Source organism: Eulemur rufifrons, chromosome 16, assembly GCF_041146395.1.
Source record: "Eulemur rufifrons isolate Redbay chromosome 16, OSU_ERuf_1, whole genome shotgun sequence".
NCBI classification, from domain to species: domain Eukaryota; kingdom Metazoa; phylum Chordata; class Mammalia; order Primates; family Lemuridae; genus Eulemur; species Eulemur rufifrons.
The window spans coordinates 77,566,746-77,590,035 of NC_090998.1; the positions used below are offsets into that span (position 1 = coordinate 77,566,746).

Sequence of the window (23,290 nt, forward strand, 5' to 3'; positions counted from 1 at the left end):
TTCAAAAGAATGAGTAACTGTTCAAGGTCACACTAGGTAGCGGAGTTGGAATTCAAACACAGGCATATCCAGTTTTGAAGTCTCTGCTTTCCCACACTTTCGATTTAGATGTTCACAAGTGCCTCACCCTAAACATAACAAAATTAAATTCACTGTCAACTCCTCATCCCTCTAATACCAACCTGCCGTTCCTCTTGGACATCAATCTAATTGTCTCTTAATTCTTCCACCAGTTTCTCCCCATTCCAGACTTCTTTCCACACTGATGCCAGTTAAGTCCTTTTAAAACCAGATCATGATCTCCTGCTCCCTATTGTCTCAAGATAAAGTCAGACTCTGTGGGGCCACCTTTCTAGATTCATGTCTACTCTTCAGCACACACTCCCTACAAATTAGGGATCCTGACTGTCATAGAAAAGGATATGTATACATACATATATAATTTTTTCATATATACACACAACTAATATAGTTTGGATATTTGTCCCCTCCAAATCTAGTGTTGAAATTTGATCCCCAACTAGGGCCTAGTGAGAGGTATTTGGGTCACAGAGGTGTGTCCTTCATGATTGATTTGGTGCCCTCCCCAGGATAATGAGTGAGTTCTCACCCTATTATTAGTAGTTCACACAAGAGCTGGGTTTTTTATTTTGTTTTTGAGACAGAGTCTCGCTCTGTGGCCCCAGGTAGAGTGCAATGGCATCATCATAGCTCACTGCAACCTCAAACTCCTGGAATCAAGTAATCTTCCTGCCTCAGCTTCCCCAGTAGCTGGGACAGGGTCTTTCTCTTACTCAGTCTAGTCTGGAACTCCTGAGCTCAAGCAATCCCCTCGCCTTGGCCTCCCAGAATGCTAGGATTACAAGTGTGAGCCACCACACTCGGCCAAGACCTGGTGGTTTAAAAGAGCTTGGCATCTTCCTCCTCTCTCTTTCTTGACCTTTCTCTAGCCAGGGCTCCCCTTCAATTTCCACATGAATGAAAGCTTCCTGAGGCCCTCACTAGAAGCAGATGCCCCTGCCATGCTTCTTGTACAGCCTACAGAACTGTGAGCCAAATACACTTCTTTTCTCTATAAATTAGCCAGTCTCAGGTATTCCTCTATAGCAACACTAAAGAACTCGGAACACACATACCCTGGGGAGATGGATATATGTATAAAATGCCTTTTATCCACCCTAGTCCCTTTGTACATTCTAGTCCCTCTTTTAGAAATGCTGTTACAAATTCCTCTCTAACTCCCATTCAGAACTTAAAGACCAAACTTAAATATTGCTTCCCGGCTGAAGCCTTTCAGATGCCATAAGAGATTAGTTGTATAGAGTTCTCTATTCATATCACTATGCATTTACTACATTGTTAATTTTATGTTCATGTTCTACTAGATTTATTTTTCTAAGAGTGGTACTATGACATATCCACTTTTATCGGTAGCATTAAACCTGGCATAGATGAAATGTTGAATTATTTTACCCTGAGTAGGTTGTATCATTGGTCATAGGGTTGTTACATGACAGAGCTGGGGCTGCAACCCCAACTTTTTGGTTTTTATGTTCAAAAATCTTTTTAGCACACAAGCAGTTAGCATAATAAAAGCATTTCCAAATCACTTATAGAGTATACAGGAAAAATTTCCAGAAAAAAGGTCTCAAGAATGGCTTTCAGTGTTGAACATTCTTTATGTATATAAACTATATGACAGGAGAAAAGTTTTGTCTCAAAATTTCTTTGAGTTAGAAAATCTTTCACTTACCTGGATAGTACCTGTCAAAGAAAAAATTATTCAATGGTACTTGTTAAAAGAAGACTTTATTCAGGACCATGCTGATAGGTATAGGGACCGCTGCTATGGGATTTTGCAGTGAGGGAGAAATGTTAGGCTCAACTCTGACTACAACATGGGCAAGTGGGAATTTGTAGCCAAGAAGCAGGGCTAAACTGACCTAACAAGATTCTTGCTGAAGACAGGCCAGGGAGATGGTGTTGGATGAGGAACTTGATCAGGTATTGAGGGTTCTTGCTAAACTGACTTAGCAGGGTTCATTTCTAAAACAGGATTTTAAAAAGAAGTACACAGATGGGCCTAGCAGAAAGCTCAGGAGCATGACTGAAGTTTGATCAAGCAAAGAATCTTTATCATACCTGAGATTGTGAATAATCTAAGAAGTTTAAACAGAGTCTCAAGCATTATGAATCAGACTTAATTGTCACGGAAATTTACTGAATATTCTACCAGGAAGTAAGCTTTTCAGTGGTTGGAGCTAGATTTTTATTTATATAGGAGAAAAAATGCTTTACGCAAAAGTCCCCTCAAATGTTTAGACTAAAACTGAAAGATAACACCTGTGGGATTTTAATTGTTTTCAAGCCTAATAACTGTATTTTATGGAGCTGTCACTAGGTGGCATGGCACTACTCGGTTAGGAATTTCTCTAAAAATTAATCCTTCATAATCTTCAAAAACCATTAGGTAGAAGTCAATTATTCTTTGAAAACAAGTTTACTTGAGTAGTTGTGTGTGTATGTGTGTATAGATATATAGATCTATAGACAGATAAAAATGAGCTACATTACGGAATGTTGTAGGAAATGTCATTCAAATTAAATAATAATTATTTTTTTTTTGAGACAGGGTCTCACTCTGTTGCCCAGGCTAGAGTGCAGTGGCGTCATCATTGCTCACTGCAACCTCAAACTCCTGGGCTCAAGTGATCCTCCTACCTAAACCTCCCTAGTAGCTGGTACTATAGGTGTGAGCTATTGCACCCAGCCTAAATAATAAACCATTTAAAACATGGTTAACAACTCTGATGTCTAGTAATTTTATAATACTATTTCTAAATTGTGTTTTACTTAATCTAGGGTTCTCACTGCTAATATTTTGCCTTTGAGCACAAATAGGTCAAGTAGTAAATCTAGGTCTCTGCATCCAGAGCCCATATTCTTGTTACCATAATACACTCTCCCTCATTAACCCACTATTCGCAGATAGGCTGTTATCCATCAAAGAGTTGGAAGGTGCCTTTGATATTACCTGGTCCAATCTTATAAATACAAATCTATGTGTGTATATTTCTACTTTAGAGATTTAAAAAACAAAACAGAGACTCAGAGGGAAGATATTTGCCTAAGGTTATAATTTGCAGAGCAGCAGATCCAAGGACATGGTAATATCTTTAAAGCATTTGTCAAAGTCACTGCCATTTGCAGCAATGACTAGCAATTCCCCACCTGATTCACATTGAACCTTAAAATGGCAACTTGCCTAATAAGGAGACTTCCCTGTCTTCTACTGAAGAGGGTGTGGCTACATATTTCCAGTATTTTCCTGGTATCTCTTCAGCCACCTTCTCAGGTCTTCCACTGCAGGTATATTAATTTCCTCCCCAACTCTAAAAATAACCATACACAGATTAGGGCAGTTACATCTTCTAGTGTCAAAGAACCATTTTGCCTTGTTTTTTGTTTCTTTTTTAAAATGAGAAAGAATTTATAAGTCATCTAATTTAATGCTCTTATTTTAATATAACATCTGAATATTTAGGCTATCCACAAATATACAAATATGCATCGATAAAGACTTTTAGTATATTCTCTGAAGACAGAGAATCAACACTGTGTTGATTCTCTAACCCAGTGGTTCTTAATGTGTTTGGGTCACAGTCAGTCCCCTTTGAAAATCTGGTGACAGTTATGGATTCTCTTCCTAGAAAAATACCATACGCACAGGTACACAAAAAATAGCCCACAATTTCAGAAAGTATATTATACTTCAGTCCCTTGAAACCTTTTCATAGACTCTTACTTGAGAACTTTGTTTTCCTACTATGTTGCCCAGGCTGGTCTTAGACTCCTGGGCTCAAGTGATCCTTCCACCTTAGCCTCCTGAGTAGCTGGGACGATAGGTGTGCACCATTGCTCCCAGCTTCTTAGTTGAGAACTTTGAATCTAAGCTTTCAAATTTAAGACAACTGATATAGTTTGTTTGTTTTTGTTTTTGTTTTTTGTTTGTTTTTTTTTTTGAGACACAGTGTTGCTTTGTTGCCCTGGCTAGAGTGAGTGCCATGGCGTCAGCCTAGCTCACAGCAACCTCAAACTCCTGGGCTTAAGCAATTCTACTGCCTCAGCCTCCCGAGTAGCTGGGACTACAGGCAGGCGCCACCGTGCCCGGCTAATTTTTTCTATATAGATTTTTAGTTCTCCATATAATTTCTTTCTATTTCTAGTAGAGACGGGATCTCGCTCTTGCTCAGGCTGGTCTCGAACTCCTGACCTCGAGCGATCCACCAGCCTCGGCCTCCCGGAGTGCTAGGATTACAGGCATGAGCCACTGCGCCAGGCCCATGACAACTGATATAGTTTTTGTACAAAAAGATAAAACTTATGACATCTGTTCAATGTATTTTATTTTGTTTAAGTACTAATGATTTATGCTTCTTTCCCTGTAATCAATGACATAAATTAAGACCACAAAAGAATTTTTTTCTGTGTAACTTTCAACAGGTATTGAATATGTAACCTCTGTCGTATTAAGGGAATCATGCTAGAGTGAACTAACCAATTTAAAAAGAGAGAGAGAGAGAGAGCATGACCAAGTGGGTAAGCAAGGAAAAAATGACAGAGGGAAAGAGAGAGCTAGAAAGAGAAAGAAAGGGAAGAAGGAAAGAAGGAAATAGAAGGAAAGAAGACAACCATAAAATACTTTGTGGACTGAAGAAGAGTTGGAGAGAGATGGCAAAATCAGGTTTTAGATATTTATGAATTTTAAATTTGTGGCCTTTAAAATCTTCTACTTCATGCATCTTTCCCTATTTCAATGATTCCCCGTCATTTAAGTTACAGCAGCCTAAGGGAGCAGCTTGAAAATAATAATATACTAAGGGAAGTGCATGCTTTCTTCAGAGAGCTCATGTATGATAAGTCCCCTTATTGTGGGGAAAAAGTTCAAAGGAAATTAATTATATTAGATCCCTAATAATATTATAGCAGCACATTTAGTAAATGATTTTAGCACCATAATAATTAAGTGAATCAGCAAACATGAAAATTAACTTGTATTCCTTTTTTAAAGTTCAAAACTTCCTTAACATTTTAAACATGATTAAAATAAAATAAACACAAATAAAAATAAAATAAAACACCTAAAATGCTTTGAGGCTATCCTTTCTCTGACGTATAAGTATGGCAGTTTGAGAAAAGCGCCAGAGAATTGTTTATATTTACAAATTGTTTGTAGTTTCTTGTACCAGAAATGTTAACGCAAAGCTTCCGGATGGTGTTTTTGAAATTCTTTATGTAATTTCTTCTTCTGTTTCAAAGAGATGCTGGGGTCACTATTAATCTCAAGAGCCAGCTGGTGAAGATATTGAATTGTCCTTCCCTTTTGGTTTTCAAACTCCTTGTATGTCAAGGGTTGGCAAAATGTGAAGCCTTAAAAAACAAACAAACAAAAACAACACAATTAAAAAAGTAAATTAAAAAAAAAAAACCAACCAAAATGTACTTATCCAAACTGGCCTTATGCTAGACTTATTTTTTTTTAAAACATAGTAGATAATGTTATCTATGCTCATATTAATATTTTCTTTGTTCCAGAGTAATAATGTTTCTTTAAAAAATTTTCTGTACTTTAGCAAAACATACATGATCTTATTTTACATACATTATTTGATCTCCAAAATAAATCTATCAAATAGAAGAAGAAACTGCTATCCCAGTTTCAAGAGAGATGCACAAAGAATTTAAGTGACTTGGCAAATAAATTAAAGGCATGTTCAAAACATGAACAAAGAATTTCTGAATTCTATAGCACTGCTTTTTCACTCTCCGTGAGCTGTCTTGCCATGTGCGGTCAACGGAACTCCTCCCTAAACTGATCTACAGATGATGACCCCTAAGCCTTCACACACTACCAAAACAATTCTCAGTGAGAGTTAACGTTTGAAATTCTGAAGACCCTGAATATCAGGTCTGCCTATCTTCACTATAATGGCCTGCACCTAAACACACTTTTTAATACCCTGGATTCACACGGCCTCTGAAATTTAAACTCCTATAACCAACTCTGTATTTAGAGTCTATATCCTTCAAATACTAATAGGTTACAGTGAGTGCTTACCATGTGTCAAGCTTTTGGTGCTTTTTCTCATTAAATCCTTAGTATCCTAAGGTGTAGGTATAGAGGTATTATTATCAGCCATACCTTACAATAAAGAAATACAAGCTTGGACCACATGGCTGGCAAGTGGCTGAGACAGGATCTGAACCCACGGTTCTCCACTCCCAGGGTTTGGGGTCTTTACTACTTTGCTATTCTGCTCTTAGCTCTGTCTACTTTCTTTCTTTTTTTTTTTTTTTTTTTTTTCTTTTCTTTTCTTTTCTTTTTTTTTATTCATGATAAATTATTAAGTGAACAGTGCAAGTTAAAAACAATAGTTTCATATTTTTTCCCCACCCCCCCTTTCCCGAGTCAGCACCTTCAAGTGTTACCACTCCCCAAACGGTGCGCAATGCACTCATTGTGTAGGCATACCCCCATCCCCTCCCCCACCCCCCACCTCAGTCTGATGTCCAATTGGTGTCGTTCCCAGATTTGTATTTAGGTGATGATCAGGGAAACCAATTTTCTGGTGAGTACATGTGATGCATGTTTTTCCATTCTTGGGATACTTCACTTAATATAATGGGTTCCAACTCTCTCCAGGAGAACCATAGAGATGTCGTATCTTCATCATTCCTTATAGCTGAGTAATATTCCATGGTATACATATACCACAGTTTACTAATCCAATCATGTATTGTGTCTACTTTCTTTAATCTCAGAACATAAAACCTTGATGTGTCATTTTTCTTTGTTCATCAGCCTCCCTTTTAGTATTTCTTCTTTCCCATCCTGAGTTAAGCACACATTTGAACCACTGCCTCAACACTGTGTATGCTCCATTCTCTTGTACTCCTATCCTTCTGCAACACAAGACAAAGCAAAATTCCAGCTTTTAATGCTCAAATCTGCCCTTTCCACTCCAACATTCAAGGAAATACAGTAGTCTACCCTTATCTGCTGGGGATATATTCCAAGACCCGCAGTGGATGCCTGAAGCCTCAGATAGTAACGAACCCTATTACATATTATGTTTTTTTCTATACATACATACCTATGATAAAGTTTAATTTGCAAATTAGGCATAGTAAGAGATTAACAATAATAATTAATAATAAAATAGAACAATCATAACAATATACTGCAATAGAAGTTATGTGAATGTGGTGTCTCTCAAAATTATCTTATTGTACTGTACTCACCTATTGTCACAAAGGGGTTATATGACTTCCCAGACAATTTGGCCCGAGCACCCAAAATTAATATGTATCATGCTTTTTGTATACCACATGATAATCTTATAGTTAAAAAAATTCTAAATTAAGGAATCAGATAAATTCCCACGAGACACCGAGTAAAAAGAATCGTGGAGTCTATCCAACTAGGGGATCAGGCTCTTTATAAAATTTGATCCTTCCCCTAGAAAAGAAGGGGGCAAGGGAGAGAGAATGAAAAACCAGAAAAAGAATCTGATAGAGTCAGGAAAAGAGACAACAGAGAGCATGGGAGCAGAGAAGTGGGCAATAATTGAAAGAGAGGTGAGAACCAGGAGCAGTAGAGAGAGACAAAGTTTCCACCGTTAGTAGAAAGGTAATCAAACAAAGGGCTTCCAGAAAGAACCAGAGAAGAACTTGCCCTGGAGATACTGAAAAACAACCTCACTATAACCACCTTTTATAACATTATACGTATATTCATCACATACTCATCTTTAGTGCTTTCCAACTCACTTGGCCACAGCAGTCACCTAATGATAAAAAAGGAACAGGTTGGAATCAATACCTGATACAGCATCTGGATCTTCTCCATGTAGAAGCTTCTTGAGTTTCTTACTAACCAGGTCCAGTAAAGTAACCGGTGTCTGCATAAAAACAGGTATTTTCAGATAGTTAATAGGAATTTTTTTCTAGGCAGGAATTCAATATAGAAAAAAAAAAAAGCCTCAATATTTTTGACCCATGAGTAGGGGAAGAGGATTGCAGTTGCAGAGAAAAAGTGGGTGGTAGGAGGCCTCTGAATTATAAAGGGGATGATTTTTAACATTTTTTTTTACCACTCTTAAAATCTTATTTTCTGCTTTCACGTATGTACTATATTTGAAATTAGGTTAACCCATCATTAGTTAAATGTTCTCCCATAACAATAAAAATTATTTTTACTTCCATAATAGCATGTCTAAATAAGCTTATATTGTAATTACATGGTCCATATGTAAATAGTAGCTCTAAAATATATTAAAACATTATTTTCTCAAAATAGAGAAATATTCCTTTTCCAATTTGGTTATGCCAAAGTACATCTATCTGGAGAAATAATCCCTCAACTAATGTTGTTACAGAGGGCACTTCCTAGCTCTACCAACCCTGAAGCTCATGTCCTGACGGCTCCTTCGTCCTGGTTCCCAGGCTACCTTTTCATTAGCTTCCACTTGCCCTGCCACTTTCCAGCCACGAAGCTGTCCTTATTAATTCCTTCTCTCTCTCAATAAAAGTTTAGTGATTGCTATATGCAACCACGGTACTGTTGTAGGTGATGAACAAGCAGATCAAGTTCCTGAACTCATGGAAGTTATATTCTTATAGGAGAGAAAGACAATTTAACAAAAAATCAACAATTATAATACATATAATTAATTTCAGGTAGTGATAGGTGCCATTAAGAAAACACAAAGCAGGTTAAGAAGCTAGAGTGAAGGCGGTGGCCAACGGTAGACAGCGGAGGTAAAGCCCTGTAACAGGAACAAGCTCGGCATGTTCGACAGCCCCTATGACAAATCCTCTAATCTCTGGAAACAGTCGTCAGAGCCCTTCTCCCTGCTTCCTGATTTCCACTCCCCCACTTCCTCCAGCCTATGTCAAGTTCCTTTTCTCTCTTTGTAACATGCTATAAAATTTGAACCAATATGCTTCTTTTTAACACTGTTAGTTATTTGACATGAGGGGGATAAGAAAAATGAAAAAAGCTTTTCTAACTTCTGTATCATATGTAGGAAAGAGGCAAACTCATTTACCCAGAGGAGGAGGCAAGGTGAGAAAGAAGAAAGTGAAGAGAGGCTGAGTGATAAAGAAGAGGAAGAGAGAGGGAATGTTCTAAATTCCTAGTTGGAATCTGGGTCCCATTTTAGCAGGTAAACTATACGTGAGAATTTGGTTTTAGTGATTATAGAATCAAACATTATATAACCTGGGCCCTAACCTCCAATTATTCTTTTTTTTTTTTTTTTCTTAATGAAAAACGAGGTACAGAGTACCTAACAACTGACTTACAAATGAGCTCTTAAAATATGTTTCATTCAAAATACACAAACGGGGGACTGCCTCTATTGTATTTGGTACTTCCTTTTTCTCTTAAATAATGGAAAAGAAACTTCAGTTAAGGTTGACAGAATTGCTATCATGTTTTTTTTTTTTAAATAGAGACAGGGTCTTGTGAACCAGTATGTTTATGACATGAGACAACATATTTAAGCAAAGGAACAAAAGAAAGGAACAATTCTTTATGGAGGCTTTGGAGAAATACCACCACTAAAAGTATTCATACTACTTTCTGGAACCAAAATATAGTAGTGAGGCTAAAAATAATCTTCTTCTAAAACATTTCAAAATACATTAAAAATGTGACCGTGTTTTACTAATGCTACTGCTACCCATTTTAGGTCACCGTATCTCTTGCTCAGATTATCACAACAGCCTCCTAAAAGGAGTTCCTGCTGTCTACCCTTGCCCCTCTATAATCTATTTCCAATGCAAAAGTCGAATGATCTTTACAAATGTCAGTCAAATAATACAACTGTTCTGCTCAAACCCTCCAATGATTCCCTCTTTTATTCCAAGGAGAAGCAACCTCCAATGGCCTCCAAGGGTCTTACTGTGACCTGGGTGCCCACCCCTGCCTCTCTGATCTCATCTCATACTACTCTCCCCTCTGTTCACCACGTCTTTGCTCTTCTTCAACACTCAGGCATGCACCCCCTCGCCCCCAGGGCCTCTGCTCTGGGAACCATTCTCTCCACCCAAAACCACTACCCCCAACCCCACAGCCACTTGATTAACTCTTTCTCCCCTTCCAGTTTTGCCCAGATCTTGCTTTCTCAGTGAGCCCAACCCTGGCCACCCTATTTAATATTGTAAGCTCATGCCCACCCTGCCCTAGCATCCATAAATCCCCTTAACCTGCTCTTTTTTTTCTATTACATTTATCACCTATCAAACTATATGATTTGATGATTTATTGAGTGTGTCTTTTAATTGTTTGTCTTCCTCCACCTGGACATAAGCTCCTCAAGGGCCTGGACCTTTGTCTTTTGTTCACTGACATACTTCAAGCATCTAGAACAGTGCCTGGTACATAGTAATGCAGAGTTGAATAAATTAATCAATATATTTGTAAATACATATTTACCAAAACTGTTTTAAGTCTACAGCCTTCTCTTTAGTGGGTGTGGAGAGAGAGCATTTCTTTAAACTTTGCACATTCTAGGTTCTCAGGAAGTTATTAAGTGAATGATTTTCCTTTTCGCTGGACCCGAATAGGTTAGTAATAAATGTGCCCAGGCAAACTGCCAGAGATACCTTGAAGAGCTCAGAGTGATACTCCAGTAGAAACCAGACCAGTTGTTCTGCCCGCACTTTTAATAATGATTTCGTTTGCAGAACTGCTTTGGCAAAAGTTTTCAGGACCACTGTTTTGTTATCATACTGTAAACAGAAAGATTAACATTAGCTTAATTGGTTTTCAAAGGAAAAAATTGCAAAAAATTGTAAAACTGTTATTGCAAAATTTTTCACCTGTTTTTGTAACTTGTAGGCATTGGGCTCTGATGCAATAGCCATAAAAGTAAGTAGCCGTCGTAATTCTTCTCTAACATTGGGCAACAATAATCTTAGATATAGCTGTATAGCTTCAAGTGCTTCCATTCTTTTCTCATTTTCTGTTACATGGGTTACAAACAAGACAAAGCAGGGGATAGAAAATGGAGAGTATAGTATGTATTTATTAGCAGTCAATTAAAATGCTATAATGTATTGGTTTGCAGGTTCATTTTTACACTTAAAGTTTTTTGTTGTTGTTGTTGTTGTTGTTTTTTTTTTTGAGACAGAGTCTCACTCTGTTGCCCAGGCTAGAGTGAGTGCCGTGGCGTCAGCCTAGCTCACAGCAACCTCAAACTCCTGGTCTTAAGCGATCCTACTGCCTCAGCCTCCCAAGTAGCTGGGACTACAGGCATGCGCCACCATGCCCGGCTAATTTTTTGTATATATATATTTTAGTTGTCCATATAATTTCTTTCTATTTTTAGTAGAGACGGGGTCTCACTCTTGCTCAGGCTGGTCTCGAACTCCTGACCTCGAGCGATCCACCCGCCTCGGCCTCCCAGAGTGCTAGGATTACAGGCGTGAGCCACCGCGCCCGGCCCACTTAAAGTTTTTTATTATGAAATATTGCAAACACACAGGAAATTATCTATATGCTGTGTAATTATATCCAGCACCATCAAACAGTATTTTGTTGGTTTCTTTTTTTTTTTTTAGGAGATAGTATCTTGCTTTGTTCCCCAGGCTGGAGTGCAGTGGCACAATCATAGCTCACTGCAGCCTCCAACTCCTGGGCTCAAGTGATACTCCCGCCTCAGCCTGCAGAGTAGCTGGTACTCAGGCATGCACCACTATGCCTGGCTAATTAAAAAAAAAATTTTTTTTTTTTTTAGAGATGCGGGTATTGCCATGTTGCCTAGGCTGGTCTTGAACTCCTGAGCTCTAGTGATCTTCTTGCCTCAGCCTCTGGAGTGGCTGGGATTACAGGCATGAGCCACCACACCCAGCTAGTATTTTGTTTTTAACATGAAATAATATGGCTACTTACACAGCTAAAAAAAAAGTGACCTATTATGTCATTCAATTTTTATGTCACCAAATTAATACCTCAGAAATTAGTATTTCTAGGTACCTCAGTTCTCTAATGTTTGCACTATATCAATATGTTTCTTAGAATGTCCCTGTGATGTACTGTACCTTAGATTTATGTCCTATACTACATTAGTTACATTTGATAGTACAATTTTCATGACAAGCAATAGTAGTGAAGTGAAAAAAGAATCTTTGAAGTACTTTGACACCATTTAAGAAAAATATTAGAATATATACTTTAATTTTAACATGTCTGTATAGCCTAGGCAACATAACAAGACCCTGTCTTTAAAATAATGAAAAAAATTAGCTGGGTACAGTGGCACATGCCTGTAGTCCCAGCTACTCTGCAGGCTGAAGCAGGATTGCTTGAACCCAGGAGTTCAAGGCTACAATGAGCTACAGTTGTGCCACTGTGCTCTAGCCTAGGTGACAGAGCAAGACCTCATCTCTAAAAAAAAAAAAAAAAAAAAAAGTAATACTCATGATACATAAAATTTTCTACTTCAACTTGTATATTCAAAAATGTTTCATTACACAAAAAATTAAAGTGTAAACATCCTCTTACCTAAAAGTTCAATAATTGCTGAATGAATATCAAAATACTCATCAGTTAATAGGCAATTTCTCTCTTGATTATAATATTTTACTATGACATCAAAGAGAATCTTCTTCTGAATATTCAATCTTGCCTCTTCATTTCTGTTTTGCACTAACTGCTGACTAACTGTAACTATTAACTGGTCAGGGAAATATTCTAAGCACTCAATTGCTGCATTAAGCCAGTTATCAATCCTGGAGGGAAAATGCAAAACAAAATAAAACAATGGTTAACATTTATATTTAACCTATACTCTATTTGATAAAATGTAATAAAATCTAGTTCATTTTTTTATTTATGTACCTTTATTTTCAAGGGGTTAAAGTATTTTTTAGCCACCTTTTTATTATACATTCCTAATTTTGTTAGATTTCATTCAGAGGAGTTCATCTGTACTGTTCCATTTCATTAGTGGTTCCCCTCCCTTTAATTGCTCCAATAATGAGATATCTATGGTTCTGTTAGTATTTGAATATATCAAATATTTCCCCAACACAGACACATTGTTTACCCCACCACATATTGTTTTCTCTTTTTTATCAGCCCACACCAATAAGAAATTTGGGGTCCTATCATTCCAGTGACTTCTTTGGAAGGCCTTTAAATACCTTAACTTTTATTTTATACATTCTCCCATAGTCTTACCATATCTACTTAGAGCTAGTGTGTGTGTGCAGTGTGTACATGCATGCATACAAAGTGGGAGAGAAGGGAAAACATTGGTGAGAGATCAAAGACTAAAGTGCATTACCTACCAATGTTTCTTCTCTTCATCTTTCCCCATCTTGAGGTTTGGTTACTTCTTTGTAATCTGATTAAAGTCTTTCCTCAAATATTTTCTTTGGATGGGGTTCCTGAGTGATATATTATATGAATTCTTGGTAATCCTCAAATGTCTTGCCTGCCTGTCTTCTTTCCTTCCTTCTTTTTCCCCTGACAGATGAATGGTATATCTTGCCTAACATGTGCAATTCATTATCTTCTAGATTGTAGTACTGCAGATGAAAACACTAATGACAGTTTGATTGTTTTCTCTTACAGATAACCTGCCCTTTCTACCTGGAAGCTTATAAAGGCAGACTGGCTGCCATCAGTTTCCTGCAGAAGTATTAATATTTGAGGAAACTCTGTTTCTTTTTTGGTGTCCCTATACTATCTCTGAATCAAGGACAGGGAAGACTCAGCCCTCTGGGCTTTTTGTAGCCTACTGTAAATAAGGGAAACCTACCATGTGCAAACAGGACCACAGCTGACTAAGTGGGTCCACAGGTTTCTGATCACTAACCTCTCTCCAGGATCTGAAGCTTTCTGTTCCTTACTCTTGGAGTCTGATGTTCTTTTCTTGTTTGGCCCACCCAGGAGAAAGCATCACATCAGTTCTCTCTGCTGGGATCTCAACAGTACCCAAGGTCTGACACCTACACTTACTAGCATCTGGTTCATTTAGGAGTGACAAATATCTTGGAGTTGAGAGTAAAAGGGAAAGGAGCCTTATTCAGGTTTAGGGTTCCCCAAATCTCTCATCCATAAATGAAACTGATTTTATGATAAGGCTCATCTCATTAGACTGTAATTTTTTTCTTTCATGTATGTTTCCCCTTCTAACTGTGGATTCTTATAGAGCAAGGATAAATAAAGTGGTAGGAATTGTGATGGTTATATTATTTTAGGGTCACAAAATGAAAATGATAGAACTTTGGATGGTTGCAGGGAGAAGATGATTGACATATATATGAATTCAAGTGAATGAAACCACTCTGATTTTCAATGATCTTCTCATAGGTCATAACCACTGGCTTTTTTTGTTAGATCAAATGAAAATTCACAGTGATTAATTTTTTCAAAGAGATATCAGCTTGTAATATGAATATGTTCTCACATCTTAAAATACCAAGGATAAATAAGTGAAAAAACTTTTAATTATAAATTATTTGACAATAAAGGTGGTCACTTACTCAGGTAGACATAAACTTGGAATAAGCTCTCTGTCTAGGCAAGTATTAGAGATAATAAGATCTTCCTCTTTAATTAATTGAAGATTTTGTGTTTTAACTTGAGGCTCCAAAATATTTTCCAAGAATGGAAGGTCAATCAATTGAAGGATACGTAACAATGTTTGTTGTTTCCAAACATCTTCCACAGCTTAGAAAGAAAAATACTGTAACTATCAAGACAGATAAATAAAATACACACATTTAATTGACACTATAAAATTTTCCCATTTCTAAATAATACAAAAGAAAAACTATTTTAATAGTAATAAAATGTATTTATACTAGGATAATTTAAATTTATAATGTTATTTTTAAGATTAACCTTTAAAATGAATATGGTTATAAGCCATATTCATTTTATTTTTTTGGTTATGTGGATTATAAAGAGATATTATCTAGCTTTAAGGCCAGTACTAGGTTAATTCCAAATAGAAAAAGCTACTAGTCATGCTTATAAATTATTTTACACATCTGAGAGAATATCAGATTACTAATTATCTTTCTATTCATAGCAACAGATAATTGTAATTCATTTTTTTCTATTTACCCCCAATCAGAAAAGATTTATTATTTTTAAATTAAAATACAGTATTAGATTAACCTTGAGTTTCTGGTCATTCCTGTTATTAATTTTTTCATCATCCTAACCATCAGATCATAATTACTATTTTTTCTTTTTAATTAAACAAAATTACAAAAGCAACAGGTATAATAGATCTCTTGCAGAGCTCCCAATCCAGTGGTCTGTGGACTAAATTAGAGCAATAGCCATGATTTGTTTGGTTATAAAGTACTTTGAAAAAAATCAACTTGTATAAAAATGGGAAATTTCATATAAAATTATGGGTTTCAAGTTTCTATTTTTAAAAAAGTCATAAAAATCTCACAATACTGGGCCTAAATTAATATCTGACCAAAATCAGCTGATATAAATTAGGGCCATCCCTTTTGGATTTGCATTCCATTTCCAGTTTACAACAAACCCCACGACTCTCCACTATATCCCAAAGACTTAAAACTGAGTGTCAGCTGCCATTTTCATGGTATTGTCCCATTGTTTTTGCTACAGTAGTAGTTCATTTCCCAGTACTTTTATCTCTGTGTTTTGTGGGAAAAGAACAGAAGGCCATACGTTTCAAGAAAAAATAGCATTATATGTTTTTTTCCTACATGTCTGACTGGCTCTCTGATGTGCCTGGCTTCTAAAGGCATCTGAGTTTGTTTTCTCCAAGCTATTGGCCAAAAAGAAATCGAATTAACATCTTTTAGTAAACACTTGAGATCATCAGTGGCCTCTAATCAATCATCCACATTTGTTTAACACCTACGTTTGGGCAGGGCTTTGAACCAGGTGCTAGAAAAAGATATATTAATATAAGAAATAGTGGGCCTCAAGCGGTCACACCCTAAGTAAGGAGGCAAAGACAGCCACATATGAAAAGAGTAAGGAAAATTTTATCAAGTCACCAATTAAATATGAGTAAATCCAAAAGTAGGAAAAAGACTCATCTGCAAGAGCATCAAGACAGAACATTTATTCAAAAAATATATATTAAGAACTATTTTTAAAAATTTTTTCTAAGTTTTTTTTTTTTTGTTTTTTTTTTTTTGTTTTTTTGAGACAGAGTCTCACTCTGTTGCCCGGGCTAGAGTGCCGTGGCGTCAGCCTACTTCACAGCAACCTCAAACTCCTGGGGTCAAGCAATCCTCCTGCCTCAGCCTCCCTAGTAGCTGGGACTACAGGCATGCGCCACCATGCCTGGCTAATTTTTCTATATATATTTTTAGCTGTCTATATAATTTCTTTCTATTTTTAGTAGAGACAGGGTCTCGCTCTTGCTCAGGCTGGTCTCGAACTCCTGAGCTCAAACGATCCGCCCACCTCAGCCTCCCAGAGTGCTAGGATTACAGGCATGAGCCACTGCGCCTGGCCCATAAGTACTCTTTCACTGGCATATTGAGAACTATTTTGAGCTATGCACTGTTCCAGGTGCCAGGGACATAGAGGTAACCAAAACAGGCAACCATAAAACAAAAACAAGATGCCATGACAAAGGAAATTCTGAGAACTTAGACATGCTTTTACCAAAAGAAAAAAAAAAAAAAGAAAGAAAGAAAGGAGGAAAAAAAGAAAGAGAGACAAGAAAAAAGAAGGGAAAAAAGTGCTCTTAGATATTAATAAAAAAGGTTGGAGGATAAATTTGGTGATGCCTCCTAGTAGATAAAACCAAAAACACAAAAAAGATGGACAATAAGAGAGAAAAATGCATAAAAATTAGAGGACTAGTTTAGAAGATCCAATATCTCAATGAGAGATCAGAATTAGAACTGAGAACATGGAGTTATAGGGAAAATCATCAACAAAACAATCTAAGAAAATTTCTAGATTGCAACAGTCCAGTGGATGAAAAGAGTTTTACCTTAAAGCACCTTAATTTAAAATTTCAGAAAGCTTGAGAAAAGAGAAGACCCTGCACGTTTCAGGGGTGGAGGTGGGGAACAGATCAGATACAAAGGGTCATTAATTAGAATGGCTTTAGTCTTCTCAATACCAACACGGAGCGAGAAGACAGTGGGGAAATGCCTTAAAAAATTATTTGGAAAATTATATCCGATGTAGAATTCCAACTGTCAATCAAATAAGTGGCTAGAATAAAGAAATTTTCAGACATACCAACAGAGAAATTATTTTCCACATGCCATTTCTCAGGAAACTACTAGAAAATGTGTGCCACCAAAATGAAGAATAAACAAGAAAAAGGCAGGCACAGAAGATAGGAAATAGGAGATCCAACATAAGAGAGAGGCAAAGCTAACCCCCACAATGATGGGGAAGGAAGATCCTAGGATGACAACTGTGAACCAAGCATAGAGGGCAACCAGTCGAGGTTGAAACACATCAGAAATCTTGTGGAGAGGAAGAAGAGGAAATTGATAAAATACCTGATGTATCTGAATATCCCAATAAATGAGTTTGTAGCTGGAAATGTGTATGAATGTATAGGCAAAACAGAAAACAAAAATGTATTTACCCTAAGGAAAACAAAATGTTGTGAAGAAAAAGGAATCATAGTTTAATATATAGCTGAACTCTGAACAGCCTTTATTGCCAAAATAATGTAGAAAAAGCTTATTGCTCTAATCAAAGTAATCTTCTAATTATACTGAAAAGATGCAGGGATGGGGAAGTCTTGTAAGATAGATGCAAGGAAGAAAAGAAGCCCAAATATCCATCTTCCTTCATAGAAAATTAATAGACGTTTCTAAAACTGAAAAATCATGAAATAGCAATGTAAGCATGCTATTTAGACTTATGAGTTGTAAATGGCTGTGCCTGGGGAGGAGGAAATGGGTGAGAGAAGGCTAGAGAATTATTTTTTTGTAATAAAACTTGTAGGATTAGTTGAATGCTCTACATTATGCTTGTATAAAAAAGATAAAAATAAAAATACTTAAAAAAGTACATTAGAGTGCCAGCGTTGCTTTCCTCCTGTGTCTTTTTTTTAAAACATGATCTGTTTTCCCAACTACAAAATGGGAGTTTTATCCCCCTTTACAGGCATATTACAATATTGTAGGTAATAAATATAAAATGTATAACAAATTGCTTAGCATAGAGAAAGGCCCTATATGTGGAAATTATTCTTATTAATACCTTTACTGATAAATTACATCCACTTTTAGTTAGGAATTTCTAGAGATACCCCATTACCTCAAGGAAAAATGATGGGAAAAGTTATTTTTTTTATTTGTGATAGGTAAACACTATACTTTTTGGGCTTTTCTTCTGCTTGTCCTCTAAATATTAGTCTTTCTCAGAATTCTCTTCTAGTTCATCTTCTCACTCTGTACCCACTCTTCTCTAGTGTGCAATTCATGCTTGTCTTGCTTCTGTTACGGTTTGACCAAATGTAGTAAAGGGTGTAACCATCAATGAATTATGAATGTATCCCTCCTAGTTCCCTTGACTAGGGGGCTCTTCTTTCTACCACTAGTGGCATTAGAAGGAGAAAAACACAAGTAGATGAACAGGAGTGGAGCAACAGGCAGCTTAGCTAGTTTGTTCTGAGAAAGGGAAACAGCAGGGAGATATTTGGGAGGGATTCATACAATGGACAAAGGATACACTCATAAGAAGGTGGTCTTGGATTACAAATAATGTCTGGTGGTGACTCTGCATGTTTTCTCTGGTGGTGTGTACTCTAGCACCTCCAGTTAATCTGGTCATCGTCATTGTAAAAAATAAAGTGTTAGATCTGTGTTGCCTCACTTGTCTTGCTGGATGTAATCACTACGTAGAAGGAAACACCGGGAAGTGAAGCAAAGAGACAACACAGCAAACACACTATTTTTATCGCATCTAAAACATCATTTCTTAGAAACAGTAAAAATATTAGTGGTTTCCAGGGGTTAGAGAGAAGGGAGGAATGAGTAGGTGAAGCACAGAGGATTTTTAGGGCAGTGAAAATATTCTGTATGATACTATGATGGATACATGTCATCATACCTTTGTCCAAACCCATAGAATGTGCAAGACCAAAAGTGAGCCCTAATGCAAACTATGGGCTTTGGGTGATAACGATGTATCAACGTAGGTTCATTGATTATAACAAATGTATCACTGGATGTTGAAAGGGGGAGTCTGTGTGTCAGTGGAGGTAAGGGATATACAGGAACTCTCTGTGTACTTCCTGCTCAATTTTGCTGTGAACTTGAAACTGCTCTTAAGTCTATTAAAAAAATCAGTTCTTCCTTACAAAGTTTGGAAAAAAAAAAAACAATAAAAACTGAAATTACCTTCTTTTGAAAGCTGGAGATTAGGTTTGTTAACTGTGATATTTGGAGGTAAAGCTGGATTCCCATTCATCTTATGAGTAAGTTCTTCAATTCTTTCCTCACTAATCTCTTGTGCTAGAGGATTTGAAATCATTTCATCTTCTGGTCTGTTAAAAAATAGTATGTGAATTTTTTCATTATATATGGGACTAACATTTCAAATACACATTTTATTAAAGTTTATTCATATAGTCTCTTTCCAAAAAGGATTTCAGGCAGCTTACAGTAAAAGATACAAGTAATAAATTTAATAAAATATCACCAAAAGAGGACAAACTGGGAGTCCAAATAAAGAAAAAGCATATATGCTATTATATTTCTAAGCTTAATATCATTGCTATGATGGTGTAGAAAATTTTTTCTCTGAGTTCACAGAGAATTTTGGTTTTTATCACATTGGCTAAATCATTTTTCAAAATTTTAAAGTATATCAAATTCTTAGGACATAAAGTTTTTCCTGGTATAAATCCTGAAAAATTTGTGTGATAATGTTTTCTACAACAGTTTTAGAGCAAATGAAGAAGTGGATTAATTTTTACACAGCTATTTCTTTTATTGACTTCTGAAAAAAATGGAAAGTATAACATTCAAATTTATCTCAATGAACATAGTTATTCCAGGGACTAAACACAATATAACACAGTATCTTGGTTAACACTAACCTTAAAGATTCTTTTGCTTTTATTTCATCCATGAACCCATTCTCAGTATCCTTTATTCTTTTGCAAAAAACAAAAGATGATTCATTGCCTAGAAACCTGTAGAGACTATTGTTGGAATCTTCAAACTCTAATTTCTTTTCATTTTTGAACAGTTTCATTCCTACTGGTTCAAATATTTTATGATTCATTAGAACTTGGCAAAGACGAACTCCTTTAAGACGAGAGATATCACTGCTACTTAGGCACATGTTTTGCATAAGATGACTTAATACCACATCAACAGCATCAGAACCAGTAAAACAGTCTTTGTATGTTCGTAAATGATGCCTCCTTCTTTTTATTTCCACTTGGGTCTGAAGGGAGTGAATAATACCATCCCATAGCTGAGTAGCTTGAAAAGGAACAGAGCATCCTGAAAAAAAAAGTTTGTAACAAATTTAGATTACACAAAAATATGTAAGTTTTTCAGTTTTGATGGTATACCTGCTGCTAATGTCTTTCCTAAGTTTCATCTCCCATCTTATGTAAACTATATTTGCTAAAGTTGCACCATATTGGTCTGCCAATAAAAATAGAGTAAACCTAAGAACTTGCTTTACTGATGTGAAATATATTATTATGTAAGCCTATATACCTTATTACATGACTAACTACTAGCTATACTTAATCGTCAAGAATATTATTTCAGAACACGTTGAAAAGGAATGCAAATACATTTGAATCTTGATTATTACCAAGCTCCACCCAGCTCTTTGCTTTTTCTTTCTTCTTTTTGCCTTTCTGATGAACGGCAAGCCCTTCATCAAAGAGATCTAGGCAAAGAACTGAATAAAACTAATTTGTCCATCAGCTGTTCTTGTTAAAAAAAAATTTGCTGACAAACAATGAAAACCTGGAAACAATCAAAAAGCCCATTACCTGGGGAATAGTTAAATAAATTATGGTATAGCCTTACTATAGGAGAGTGGCAGCCATTAGAAAGAGTGAAGTAGAGCTATGTTTATAGCATGGAAGGAGCTCATTAAGTAGGGGGAAAAAAACAAAAACAAAAATAAAAAAATTCCAGCTAAGCAGAACAATTTGTATATTATGATCCTACTTAGGTAAAAATGAATTCCCAATCTACACACAAATGTATGTAAATAAATAGAAAGATCTGGAAGGATAAACTTCAAGCTAATCTTTGGGAAGTAGGATTGTAAAGGTGGTTGATGAAAGAGGATGTTCATTTTTTAATTTATCTGTTTCTGAATTTTTTTTTTTTTTTTTTTTTTTTGAGACAGAGTCTCACTCTCTTGCCCGGGCTAGAGTGAGTGCCGTGGCGTCAGTCTAGCTCACAGCAACCTCAAACTCCTGGGCTTAAGCGATCCTACTGCCTCAGCCTCCCGAGTAGCTGGGACTACAGACATGCGCCACCATGCCCGGCTAATTTTTTGTATATATATATTTTAGTTGTCCATATAATTTCTTTCTATTTTTAGTAGAGACGGGGGTCTCACTCTTGCTCAGGCTGGTCTCGAACTCCTGACCTTGAGCGATCCACCCGCCTCGGCCTCCCAGAGTGCTAGGATTACAGGCGTGAGCCACTGCGCCAGGCCTGTTTCTGAATTTTTATAATGTGTCTATATAAATTTATTTTTTAAATTAATTGGAGAGAGCAAAAACTACTGAGATAGAATTCATATACTATAAAATTCACTGTTTTAAAGTGTACAATTTAGTGTTTTTAGTACATTCACAAAGTTGTGCACCCATTACTATACTCGTTTCATCACCCCAAAAAGGAACCCCTAATTAGTAGTCCATTTCCCCATCCCAATAAAATTTTAATTAAAAATTTTTAAGTATGATAAAGGAATAAGTTGAAACATTTAGAATGTTGCCCTAGATATTTTGGGGGACAGAATCCAAGAATTTTAAGCTCTCTTCTTCCTCGACTATGGATAACTGGAACTAATATGCCCAATTTTACATAATAGTTTGATGTTTATGACAAAAGACAGAAATAAAAATACACCTTCAAATTCTTTTTGTAACATAAGTTGTCCGTCTGTCCACCCTAGAAATCTTAGCCACAGGCACTGTGGACAGAGGAGTGGGAGGCATGTGGTACCAGAGGTGTCGGGGGAGGCTGAGAGGCTATAAGCGGTGGAGACTAGCTATTAATATTTTCCTTGGACAATCTGCCTCTCTAGCCTTCATTACGCAAGTGGCTAGGTTAAAGAAACAGTCTTCCAGCACAAGGAACTTGCCTTCTAGTACTTCTTTTTTTGAGACAGGGTCTCGCTCTGTTGCCCTGGCTAGAGTGCAGTAGGCATCATCATAGCTCACTGCAACCTCAAACTCCCGGGCTCAAGCGATCCTCCTTGCCTCAGCCTCCCGAGCAGCTGGACTACAGGTGGACGCCACCACGCCCGGCTGGTTTTTCTATTTTTTGCAGAGATGGGAATCTAGCTCTTGCTCAGGCTGGTCTGTCTCGCCTTGACCTCCCAGAGTGCTAGGATTACAGGCTTGAGCCACTGCGCCTGGCCTGTCTTCTAGTACTTTAACCCCTTGTTGCTCTAAGAATTGCCTAGGGACCAGCGGCATTGGCATCATCTGGGAATTTATCAGAAACGCAGATTATCAGACCCTACTCCTGAATCAGAACTTGCATTTTAACAAGATCCCCAGGTGATTCGTACGCATATTAAAGTTTGAGAAGCACGGCTTTCCTTACTCTCTCCAAGGTCACTTCACCAGAGTAACCCCTGAAAAGGCTGAGCCCGGGGTCCCCAGTCCAGTACCTGGGAGAGCAGGTGGCCCCCGAAGCGGACTGGGTTAGGAAAGGGGCGGGGCCCCGGAACCTCGAGGAGCAGAGTCCGAACCACCCGCTCCCCTCAGGTGCACCCCCTACCCCGACTTCGCTACATATTTTGCTAGCATCTGTAGGGCTACCTGTCCTCCTTTTCCGGCAGAAGCCACCTCTAGGGTTCTTGGAACCTGCCCCGTTCCGCCCTGGGCCCGGAAGCTCGTTCTGGCTGTCAAGCCTACGGAACCGCGGAGTCAAAAGAACCGCCATGAGGTCTCGCGCCGGCTCCTCCCCAAGCCCTGTAACCCCGCCCCCACCTGACACTCGGGGGCGGAGGGAAGTCTGGGCCCCGCCCCTTCCGAACCAGCAGGAAGTGACGTCATGTCCTAGCCGGCAGGTCTTT

General features: G+C 37.3%; 1 protein-coding gene across 4 annotated transcripts; it reads right to left on the reverse strand.

The window, feature by feature from the left end:
• Positions 1-3,058: 3,058 nt before the first annotated feature.
• DEPDC4 (DEP domain containing 4) lies at positions 3,059-23,181 on the reverse strand. Of its 4 annotated transcripts, XM_069490445.1 has the most exons (10): positions 23,034-23,181; positions 20,097-20,508; positions 19,396-19,541; positions 14,560-14,737; positions 12,572-12,798; positions 10,888-11,030; positions 10,672-10,797; positions 7,883-7,961; positions 6,119-6,202; positions 3,059-3,390 (listed from the first exon to the last, which is right to left on the reverse strand). In XM_069490445.1, exons 1-9 carry the CDS (start codon positions 23,155-23,157, stop codon positions 6,165-6,167), a joined length of 1,473 nt encoding a protein of 490 aa, XP_069346546.1. In that variant the 5' UTR covers positions 23,158-23,181; the 3' UTR covers positions 3,059-3,390; positions 6,119-6,164. The 4 variants fall into 4 exon arrangements, with proteins under 4 accessions (XP_069346546.1, XP_069346547.1, XP_069346545.1 ...); XM_069490446.1 differs by lacking the exon at positions 20,097-20,508; XM_069490444.1 differs by lacking the exon at positions 6,119-6,202 and having other exon boundaries at positions 3,308-3,390; positions 23,034-23,157.
• Positions 23,182-23,290: the final 109 nt, after the last annotated feature.